Source organism: Propithecus coquereli, unplaced genomic scaffold, assembly GCF_000956105.1.
Source record: "Propithecus coquereli isolate 6110/MARCELLA unplaced genomic scaffold, Pcoq_1.0 Scaffold128, whole genome shotgun sequence".
NCBI lineage: Eukaryota > Metazoa > Chordata > Mammalia > Primates > Indriidae > Propithecus > Propithecus coquereli.
This window is the reverse complement of record NW_012136969.1, coordinates 2,650,906-2,662,872: the sequence shown is the minus strand read 5'-3', so window position 1 is coordinate 2,662,872 and position 11,967 is coordinate 2,650,906. Positions and strand designations below refer to the sequence as shown.

At 39.3% G+C, this 11,967-nt stretch overlaps 2 protein-coding genes across 2 annotated transcripts in view; one reads left to right on the top strand and one right to left on the bottom strand.

Annotated features, from left to right (window-relative positions):
- Nucleotides 1-8,715, bottom strand: part of INVS (inversin) — a 161,632-nt gene extending 152,917 nt beyond the window's left edge. The window contains exons 1-2 of the mRNA XM_012638269.1: nucleotides 8,558-8,715; nucleotides 4,943-5,062 (exon numbers count right to left, since the gene is read on the bottom strand). Of these exons, the coding sequence (XP_012493723.1) occupies nucleotides 4,943-5,048 (106 nt within the window). The 5' untranslated portion in view covers nucleotides 5,049-5,062; nucleotides 8,558-8,715. The remainder of the gene's footprint in view (nucleotides 1-4,942; nucleotides 5,063-8,557) is intronic.
- A 163-nt stretch (nucleotides 8,716-8,878) lies between these two features.
- Nucleotides 8,879-11,967, top strand: part of ERP44 (endoplasmic reticulum protein 44) — a 74,361-nt gene continuing 71,272 nt past the window's right edge. The window contains exon 1 of the mRNA XM_012638268.1: nucleotides 8,879-9,202. Within this exon, the coding sequence (XP_012493722.1) occupies nucleotides 8,879-9,202 (324 nt within the window). The remainder of the gene's footprint in view (nucleotides 9,203-11,967) is intronic.

The following is an 11,967-nucleotide window of genomic DNA, read 5'->3' as shown; positions in this document are numbered from 1 at the left end:
ACTGTGTCAGGAGATGTTAAAAATGAGGAGAGGAAATGATTCAGAGAGATTATGTTTGCTCAGAACATGGACAGTGCATCAAAAGTTGTAGTGGAATCAGAATGGTACTTCTTTGTCACTATACCACTGCAAACAACCTCAAATGTTGCTAGCAGTAATGCCAATATCGATCATTACACACTGGGCATTTTTACAAATTATTCTGTTTGGTTTTCACAAAACACCTCAATATTAATCTTGGTAGCATTGAGTGCTTTTTCATTTTCAGACATTTCTGAAACTACAGGAGACTTGATTACTTTAGTTTAAGTCCAACCTGATATAACAATATTAGGGTATTCTTATTATCTACTACGTGTCAGGGACTGTGTTAGATATTTTATTGCCATTATCTCATTTAACTCTCACATAAGTGAAGTATTATCATCTATAGTATACAGATGAGGAAACTGAGGTTCAAGAAGATTTAGTGGCTTAACCAAAGTAATACAGTTAATAAATGACAGAATTAGAAGTCAAAACCCAGGTTTATCCACACCCTTTCTCCTACATTACACTGTATAGTATTAAGATGAAACTATTAAATTCTATTATCAATTATATCTCTGGTATTCATTCAAATTATCTGAGTTTGCTGTTAAGAAAAAGGATGTAACATCGATCAATGATAACTACAGCATATAAAGATTTTACTATGTATGTTTATGTTTTTAGGGCCCCAAACTAAGCCCTAATGCATGTGAATCTAGGAAGTAGTGAGATATGTTAAAACACGAATCCATTGTATTAGGTAAACACTAAGAATTGCTACTGAAATGATGTCTCATTTAGAGAAGGCCTCTTCAGTCCTCCTTCAGGACAATGGGCAGCACAAAAAGTATCCGATTTAATGAGTTGTGTATGTAGAAAGAGACACTCATCTGTTTCCATGGAGTCAAACACATCACTGACATACTTCTCCATGGAAACAGAGAGGGGAAAACAGAAAATGCTAAAGTGAATGAATTCACTGAGCAGTTGGTGAACAAAGATTCAAGAAAAAAAATAATTCATCTGTAGTACTATGTCACTAGTTTAGAAAAGAGAAATAGCATATATTTAGAGATCATCAAACATGTGATACATCAAAGAATGTTTAAGATACACTGAAATTTAAGAAGAAACAGTTACTATTTTAGTATACAAATGCTGGGAAATACCATGGAGCAAAGGTATTACTGTCTGTGCACAGAGACACAATGGCACGATTCTTAAAAAAATGAGCAGTGTCACCCTCAGTCAGTAATGAGTCAGGAGTTCCTCAGACAAGATGATAGAAAACACAGGAACCCAATTTATACATAAATTTATCAGCTCTATACTAGATTCACATGATTGCCTTTTGGTTTTTAAGGATTTTCTCTCTGGGGATGTAAAATTATAGATTGTTCAAGTTTTATGATGAAACACATTAACTGATTTGTATGACTGAGCCACACAAATATAAGTGTTTTTAATTTATAACACACATTTTAACAGTTTTTTTAATTAAAATAATAAAGAATTCATTTTATATGATGATTTTTCTTGAGGCACTCTGACTTAAAACAATTTTTTTTCATCATGGGATTTATTCCCAACCTGTCTCTCAATTCAATTCAATTCAACTCAATTAATTTTTAGTCCTTGTCTTCAAGATGATAGATAGATTACTTGGTAGGAAAGATACCTAAAGAATGATTAAATATTGATTCATTCCTTCAACAAATATTCTTATGTGCCTACTCTGTGCCAAGCACTGTGTTGAATTTTGTGCATACGGTGATAAATTAAGCAAATCCAGTCTACTCTCATGGAAGCCACTAGCTTATGGAGGAGAAAGACAATAAAATAGTCAAACACGTAAATATACACTTATAATCTGAGACAAGTTCTAAGAAGAAAAACTACAGAGTGCCAAGAGAAAATACAATGAACAGTTTTAACTGGGATTGGATGGTTAGAGCAGGCCTCTCTGTAGAAGTGACCTTAAAGCTGAGACTTGAACGATAACTAAGAGTTAGTCAGACCGAGGATCCGGGGAACAGCATTTCAGGCAAAAGCCCTGAGACAGAAAAGGGTTTGGCAAGTTTGAAATGCTGAAAGAAAGCAAGTTTTTCTAGGAAGAGAGTGGTGCAAGGTGAGGATGGAGAGTGAAAGAGGTACACGTAGCCTTTTAAATTTTATTCCAAATATAATGGGAAGCAATTGAAGTGTTGGGCAGGAAAATGACACAATGGTACGTACATTTTTCAGTTGAAGTGAACATAGAATATTTAGCAAAAAAATTCAAAAAAGGCAAAATTAAACTACAGTGTTTAAGGATGTACTCTTATGTGGTAAAACTACAATGAAATAATTATTATAAAAGTTAAGATAGCAAATTACTCTAGTGGGCAGGGAAAGATGCATTAGAGGTTTCTGGGGGTATTGATAAGTCCTGTTCCTTGACTCAGGTGGTGGTTACACTGATGTTTGCTTTATATTTATTTGGCAAATTGTACATATAGGTTGTATGCACTTCTCTATGTGTATATTTCAAAATAAGGAAATACATTTCGTTTGCTTTTAATAAAAGAGTGGATTGAGGGGACAATGGGTGCAGATGGTTCAAGAAGCTTGATTTTGGTGACAGAGAGTGATAATAGCTGCCTCCCCCCATTCATTCTCCCATTCTTCTTTTTAGAAATTGAGCTCCCTGAGTTTTAGCTGGGCATGACACCATCCAGGGATTTTTTTTAAAAGATTTTTTTATCCTAGGCGTGGCTCTGTATTTAAGTCCGGTCCACCTCCTTAATGACAAATTGCTTTCTCTGTGCTCTCTTTTTCCCCCTTCCTGCTGACTGGGCTATGACTATGAAGAAAGTATCTGCCTTTGATGTAGAGATGGAAGCCACATGTTGAGAACGGCAGAGCCAAGCCCTGGCAGAACACCTGAATGGTTTTGTGAAGTAGAGATATCTACCCAACCTAGACTCTTCACGTACCTGTGTACTATTATGAGAATGAAATATACTTCTATCTTATTTAAGTCATGGTTGTAGCAGTTTAGCCTGTGCACTAATGCAGCTCTGAGGGAAAGGTGAGAGAGATGGCAAAACCTAGAGGGGAATGAAGAAACAGGGAAGGGATTTTTAAACAATGGAGACAATAGAACATATTTAAATGTTGATGGGGAGAATTTAGAATAGAAGAAAAGGTTGAAGATGTAGTAATCAGAGGGGGAAAAAAAGGATCAAGGTCCCTGAGAAGATAGGAGGGGACAGAACATAGACCATGTGTACAAGAACTGGCCTTTGACAGAAAGAGAGATCTTTGTTCTGTTTTAGTAGGAAGAGAGAAGAAGATGGTGCAGGGTGTAGGTAGGTTTGTAGATATCACGCTGAAAGATAAAGGGGTTCCTACTTATTGTCTTTATTTTCTCTAAGAAGTGTAATACATTAATGAGAATGAAGCGGGGCGGGGTGTGGGGAATTGGCAGAGTGAGAAGGTATGAAACCTTCATTATGGAGAAATGTGGTACGATGAACAGTAGGTGCTGAGTGCCTATCTGAAGTGGGTAATATGAATTTGGGGTGATGGTAATCTTTCACGTAGGTTCAACTGCTCAGGGGTTGCCAGCATGATCCATCCGGAGTTGGGACTGCAACAGCCAAGTGCAACAGAAGATGAGGAAAAAAGGGAATCTTTCCAAGATAAGGATTTTAATCATAGATCATGGAATTAGGGCTGAATAGGGAAGAAGGTAAAAGAGTAAAGAAAGATGGAAACTGATGATCAAAACTAGAGAAGATACTAGATTAGAAGTCTCAGTAGAGATGAAAAACTATTGCTTCTCACTAGTAAGTGAGCTGAAAGTAAGAGTTTTAGCTGAGTGATGGAATGTTTAAGTGATTTGGAGGTGGTGGAAGATGTCAAGTTCCAGTGAATGTAGAAAGCTGAGGTGAAATGAGGATAACATCTCTGAGAGAGGAAGAGAAATCTTCACAGAGTATGTGATAAAATAGTAGTCTTTAAAGATCAGTAGGAGTTTTTTTTAGTAGAGAAGAAGATAACAGGGTAGCAGAGAGAGAAGAGGAGAGTGAACAGAATGTATAGAGAAAAGTAAGACAAAATTCGTGGCATATTAGGGAGCCGAAATAACATCTAGCCTAGCCAGAAGTTAGGGTGCACTGGTAGAAGTTTCTGGAGAAACTGGAAATGTAGAATGAAAACAAATTTTGAAGGAACAGGTATGAAAGTTTTATTATTAAATCATCTGGACTTCATTTTGTAACCCAGGTTGTCAATCATGATGTCACCAGACATTGGTGTATACAAAGATTACAAATAATTTATATTTTTATTTTGTTTATTCTCTTTGGGACTTGTGAATATGTGGATTTGTGGTTTTTACAATTCTGGAAAATTCTTAGCCATTCTGTTCTTGAATAATGTCTCTCCCCTATTCACTTTGTTCTCTCCTTCTAGAACTTCAACACTGGACCTCTATATATCATTTATACATATAAATGATAAGGAAACCATTGAATCAATCTGATTCAATTTTAAATCATTCAAAATTAAACTATTTATAAACCTAAGTACTTTAGGTATATATTAAATGTTAAAAGATCATTATTTACTCTCTCATTCCATATCTCTATTATTATAAAGATAAATTAATTCCCTTAGCACCTTAGAATTGGCATTTCCATTCAGTGCCAAATACATAGAAATTTCTCAGGTACACCTAATCCTAATCCATATTTTTAAGTTTCAGGACTTAATTTCTTTCTTGTCCAAGTGTTGGAAGAAAACGTAAATAACAATATATATTCGCACTAAAATGTAAGAGTACATTGCAAATTAAAACTAAGATTAAGAAACTTCCTTAGGACAAAGAATTATTTTTAAAGTTTTTGTATTTAAAAGGACTGCTTACCTATTATGAGCCTCTGAAGAGCACCCTTATCTCCATTAACAGCAGCAGCATGAACTTGAGATGCTAATGAGGAACCAGTACAGAGCAAGTTCTCTGACTTGTTCATAGTCTTCTCAACAACTGCAGCAACATGAAACAATGATTCAGACAATGAGCATATGCAGGAAGCATTTATAAAACCTGTTTCATCAGGCTCGGCATGGTGGCCTATGCCTATAATCCGGGGATTTGGGGAGGCTGAGGCAGGAGGATTACTTGAGGTCAGGAGTTCAAGACCAGCTTGGGCAACATAGCTAGACCCCATCTCTACAAAAAATTTTAAAAATCAGCTGGGCATGGTGGTGTGCACCTGTAGTCCCAGCTACTTGGGAAGCTGAGGCAGGAGGATCGCTTGAGTCCAAGAATTTGAGGTTATAGTAAACTATGACTGGGCCACTGCACTTCAGTCTGGCCAACAGAGTGAGACCTTGTTTCCTAAAACAAACAAACAAACAAAACAATCTGTGTCATCAGTTCCAAGTGGGTATGTTCTAAACATGGTTTGCTAGAAATATTTGACTAGGATTTGAAAAACTTATAGTCCTAGTCCTAGAATTGCCATAATGTGGCAAATTAGGCAACCTTTGCACAAACTGCAAATCTATAAAATGAGAGGGTTATGTGTTTCCAAGACCCTTCTCAGGGGCTATTTCAGGAAAAAAAAAAAAAAAAAAGACTCAACATTTAACATTAGGCACAGGGTTCAAAAGAGGCTGGGCGCAGTGGTTCACGCCTGTAATTCTAGCACTCTGGGAGGCCGAGGTGGGTGAATTGTTTGAGCTCAGGAGTTGGAGACTAGTCTGAGCAAGAGTGAGACCCCATCTCTACTAAAAAAAATAGAAAGAAATTATCTGGACAACTAAAAATATATAGAAAAAATTAGCCAGGCATGGTGGCACATGCCTGTAGTCCCAGCTACTCAGGAGGCTGAGGCAGGAGGATCACTTGAGCCCAGGAGTTTGAGGTTGCTGTGAGCTAGGCTAACACCACGGCACTCACTCTAGCCAGGGCAACAGAGTAAGACTGTCCCAAAAAAAACAAAAACAAAAACAAAAAAAGTCACGGTGACTTCTAAGTTAATACAAATAATATGATTACACATAATATTAAACATTAGAATTGATACTGAGAATAAAGCTGATGACCAAACCGCTAAAAGAGTAAGATGTAAACTTAATTGTCAAGTCAGAATTAACTAGATTTAAGTGCTAAATTAAAAAGTACCTAGTTTTTTCCCTCATGCCCACAAAGGGTGAGATTTTTATGTTTTCTCCTTTGTCCATTAGGAAAATATACCTAGTTTGAGATCCTGACCTTAGGATCTTACTTGGAACACCATATCATTAGGATTAACCTTATTTCATTATGGAAAATTTTGTTGTGACTGGTAGTCTCATGCAGCTTGTTAGAACCTTTTAAAAATGCATCAGCTGCACAGGAAAAGTGAGTTCCCTATCATAAGAGTGTTTAAGCAGAGGCTGGACTATGTCAGAAATGCAGCAAGAATTCAAGCATCTAATGGGAAGAAAAGAGGGCTATTTGCATCAATGATCTTAAACATCCTTCCTAAACCTAAGACGTCATATGAAAGTTTCAAAGTTGAATGCCTGCAAGGACCAAGGAGGTAACAAGCGTAAGAAATGTAGGGAGTAATGGGATCATGGCAAACTGGAGCACACATACTTATCTAAAGGGAGTAGCTGTTAAATCAGCTCCAGTTAACTGCTGCTACGAGGGTAGGCAAGTCCTCTTCTGATTTCGCCAAAAAGCATGTTACTCCAATTTCTGTGACTCCTGGGGATCTGGGAGTTTTGTAAGATAATTTTATCACAACTGGTGAACCAGTACTTGTATTGTCATTCACGGAGGATTATTGGTTCAAATTCTACCTTAGAGGGAACACATTTTCTTAAATTATGGTAAAGATCAGCTCTTCATGTCTTTATTTTGCTGACAATTTGAGTTAACATGCTGGCAGAAAATATGGAGGAAGAGGGTGCTGTGAGACTTCTGTCATGTCTGAGAATGTCTATCATGTCAGAAGAGCCACTGTCATATGCAGGATTGTATTAAAGCCACCTGAGAGAAGGTACAAAACAGAGGTGGAGGTAGAAACATGGTAAAGGAGTACTTGCACTTGGGTTCTAGGCCTGGTTAGGTTAATAATAAGCAATGTGTCCTTAGGCTACCTTAGCTCTCTGGGTTTCTGTAAAATATGTAAAACGAAAAAGGTGGACCACGTTCATTCATTCAACAAGCTGAGCGCTAACTATGTGTTAGGCACTGTACTTAACTTTAAGACCTGTCGTTTCAGATTCTAAGTGATCAGAGTTTTAGGTACATGAGAATCACAAAAAAATTTATACCCTTTGAAAAATGTACTAAACACTAGATCTGTTATATATATATATATATATATATATACACACACACATTTCACTTCATAATTCTTAGCACTAAGCACACTAACAGGTATATAGCTGGTGCTCAGTAAATGTTTGTTGAATGCAAGGTCATAGGTTGAGTGCTAAGTCCAAAGGGTCAGCAGGATTAAAGTTCAATTTCTGGGAATAACAAGTTCATGCTTGTGAGTCCCTGCTCTTCAACTATATTTGGGCTTACTTGGGCTCTGTCCGAGATGTAGATGAATGGTATAGAGACAAGAGCACTGAACTAAGAGTCAGGGAGCTAAGTAAGAGTATTGGCTCTGCCACTATCTAATTTTGTCATCCTGGGAAAGCCAAGTTCTAGAGTTCTTTTTAGCACAAATATATTTTTTTAGCACTTTTTTGTAAATCATTTTTTTAATAGATGAAAATCAAAACCACCTTTTTAAAGGGCTACAAAATGCAAAGTTACCATCATTAACTAATTATAAAACAAGATCGTGTAATAAAGCTCTAACAAATTATAACGGTACAAAACTAGTGGTGTTGCAGTCACACACAAAGGAAGAGTAACTCTGATTAGGACTAAAGGGTTGGTTGTTGGGGAAGTTCTCAAAGATGGTGACATTTAAGATGGCATTTCAGAAAGAGAAGGGCATAAAGCCATTCCAGGTAGCAAGAAAGCTGGAGCAAAGGCAGGCAGTAGGGAGAACCACAAAGGCGCCGAGCGCCTCCTGAGTACTCAGTAGTGACCGTGTGTGGGCGCCTGTACTGGCTGAGTGTTTACAGAAAATGCTGCAGAGCTACCTGGGGCCAGGTTGAGCTCCTCGACTGCTGGGCTAAGGAATTTCCTAATTATCCTGCAGGAGTGATTCACGGATTAGCAGCAATCACTCTCGCACTGAGCTTTTCATTTTAAAAGGTGCTTTCCTATCCCTTACCACATTTACTCCTTACACAAGCCCTCTGCGACAATTAGGGATAAGTCAGACATTGACTCATTCAACCGAGGCCCTGAGAGGTGGCTCCGACTTTATAATGCAGGAATTAGCGCAGAAAGAAGCAGCAGCAGGCGAGGAGGCCAATGAGGAGGCTCAGGCCACAACCCAGGCCAGGAGGGCCGTAAGTCTGCAGCAGGGACCAAGGCGGTACAGACCAAGCCTCCCAAGCCAGGCCCACTCCTACTCACCCTCGCCTCCTCCAGGACTGATGTCCCGGGGGCGGCTCCAAGAGGCGCGACCCGAACCCAGGCCGCCCCTCCCGCCAGGCCAGGACACTACACCCAGCTGGGTCAGCCCCCACAGCTCCAGAGCTACCAGAGCTAGAGGAGGCCCCCAGGAGGCCGCCTGAGGCGCTCGGCCGCACAGCCCTCTGGGAATTGTAGTTCCCGCCGTCTGAAGCGCGGAGGTACAACCTCCCTCCACCCTTTCTATCCCACAGGGCCTCACGCGCAGCGGACTCGGTGGACCTGGGCCGAGAGCCTAATGGGAAAGGGAGTTCTAGATGTCCGATGACGTACTCGGCGAGGTTACTTCAGGACTACATTTCCCGACATGCCCCACGGCGAGCAGGACCCGGAAGTGAGGGTGTGCGAGGCCTCTCTGGAAGTTGTCCCGGGTGTTCGCCGCTAGAGCCCGGGTCGAGAGGGCGAGGTGTAGCTGCCGGGAGAATCCTCCGCTGCCGCCGGCTCCCGGAGCCTAGCCCTTTCCTAACCCAACCCAACCCAGCCCAGTCCCAGCTGCCAACACCTGTCCCTGCCGTGGACCCCAGCGTTACCATGAATCCTGCGGTCTTCCTATCCTTACCCGACCTCAGATGCTCCCTGCTGCTCCTGGTGAGTAAGTGAGGGAATGACAGACCCTTCGACAGAGGCACGAACGGCCTCCCACCTTCGCCGAGGGGGAACACTGCTGCCCCTGCTTTCCTCTCTTTTCCTTCCGCGGTGAGGGGTGTACCCTCCTTCGCTGCTTTCTCTCCCGTTATCCATCTGTTCGCTTCCAGGCCCGGGGTCCCCAGGGCCCGAGAAACCACGGTCAGGGGTTGGGACCCGTAAACAGGAGAATTAGCCTGAGGGGAGTAAAAGGGTCACGAAGGAGCTTTCCCTTACCCCTGGAGTACGGTGGTTGTTTGGGTTTCGAGGGCTAGTGGACCTGTGGTAGCTTGAATCGGAAAGGACCGAGGATAGACGTAGAGTTCTCTTTTACCCCTCTCCATTTGGGAAGGGTGTGGGGCCGACAGGTGCTGGGGTCGTGTGAATCTCACTCTGGAACCCTGAAACAGTGCCCGGGTTGGCGGAGCCGTCTGTTGTGGCTTGATGCGATTGGCTGGGAACCCGGAACTGGAGACTGGTTTGGTGTCCACTGGGGGAATAAGGGTATAAGGGGTGGAGGGTCTGATGACCTGACAGCCTCAGCTCAAGGCCTCTCTCAAGTCTTGTTACATACACCCTATTACCCCAAACCCTTCACTGAAGCAGATTTCTTCTTCAGTGCTCCTTACTTGAGAATGACCAGGTCTTCTGCATACAAAAGCACTCAGTGCCTTAACTGCCAAATCTACTCAGCATCGTTCCATCTTACAAAATAATTTTTCCCTAGTATCTCTTTCTCCAAAGTACATCTTGAGTGTGCAACGTAAGTGATCCAGGCTTCAGGTCAAATTGAGACAAATGTGGAGAACTAAAATGACGTATATGTACATTTAATTAGCTGTTATTATAATGCAGTATTTGAAAATAATTGAAATGGAGTTTTAGAAATTCAAATTTAAGATAAACATTAAGAACCACTTTCTTTACAATTTAAGAAACAATTAAATGACTCACAGGAAGTCTTATAGCAGGTTACTGGCAGAACTGGGATTAGAAACAGGTTTCTTGAATTGCAGTGCTTATTTCACCATTATCACACTAAATTTTTTAATATTTGTATTTGAAATAGTTCCCTTTCTCTCCTCTCATCTCTTGTTCTCTCTCTCTTCTTATCTCACTTAAACCTTTTCAAGAAGAGCACTAAAAATACCTAAATGGAATGTCAAAGTACTTTTGAGAACTAAAAGTTGTATGTAAACATGGTAATATTCAGTGATCGTCTTATTGCCACTTCTTGTAAGTATTCAACAGTGAATGACTTCTGTATGGAGGAAAATATTCTGTACAGTGCTGTTTCTGGGTGATTTCATTATACACTGATTTTTTTTTTCCTTCTAAAAGTGTTGGAATAATAAAGTTATTAGAGACCACTATCTCCTTAAGGACACTAGATACTAATATTTTCCTTACCTGTAAATTGGCTTGAATTATGAATTATGTGCTAGAAATTACTTTTAGGTTATCAAAAAGCACAAAGGGCAAAAATTTTAAGACATTGGAAACAAAAGTTGAGATATTGAGTACGTAAACGATATCAGATGCACTTTCCTCAAATGGTATGTTTGGCTGTAGAGCTAAGTTTAAGAAGGAGAAAGAATTTATTTTGAAATAACTCATGTTTTTTGTAGAAAATCTGTTAATTCTGTTAAATATATACAGGAAGAGATTTTTTTCCAAATAAAGTCTAGATTTAAATAAAATCTAGTTACTATTTTGTATACATATCTTTCTATGCAAATGTAAATGAGTAGAAACCTTGAAGACGTAGAGAATACCTGTAAAGATGAATGGGCTGGAAAATAAAGCCCCAGAAAAGGTTTAATAAACCAGAATTACAGGTCAAGCTAGATTCATTTAAATAAAGTGTTTACCTAGTTTTGGTAATCACATACTAGTTAGCAAATATTTATAAAACATCTATCCTGTCTAATCACAACTTTTGAGTTGCTTGTCTTTGAGTTATTTATCCTGGTGATGTAACGTGCTTACTCAGAATCCCACTTGTCTAATAATTTCTCCTCTTTGTTCCCCAGTGTACTTTCTTCCTCCTCCTCCAGCTCTCTCAGACAAGTTTATTCCTTCCCACATACAACCATAGAAAACCCAAATTCCCACTTAGCTGAGGTAATCATTTTTTCCTTAAATAGCTTGCTCCAAAATACCATATATTCTCTTACTATAATATTTTCTTTAGGCGCTTTATACTTCGGCCCTCAAGAACTAGACCTATTCATAGATAGTGGTGTTCATAAGATAACAGCTGAAAGATAATCCTAAACTTTTGGAGGCAAGTAGCTATCTTTCCCTGATTTCAAAAGCATTTTGGAACATTTCACTCCATGTCTAAAAAGCCTTTCTCAATGGATAACTAAACACAAAAGCTCAATGTGATAACTTTTTTCCTGAGCTTTCCTATATATTTAAATAAAACAAATAATATTTATAAAAATTAGCCCTTTTCTGTTTATCTTTTTATCTAAAATGGCTTTATTCTGGATTGAAAGTAATCATTTTCCTCTTAGAGTAATTATTTCTTAGCATTGTTCTTCTACATTGTTTGTGTACAAGAGTTTTGAAGAGATGAGGAATAAATTGGAATGAAGTTGTCTCATATATCCTCAGTAACTACTTATGTGACTCAAAGAATTGTAGCACTCCACTCCAGTCGCTTTATTGAAGACATTTTCTTGTTAATCTCTTGATAATTATGTTTAGTCCTAATTGCCCTG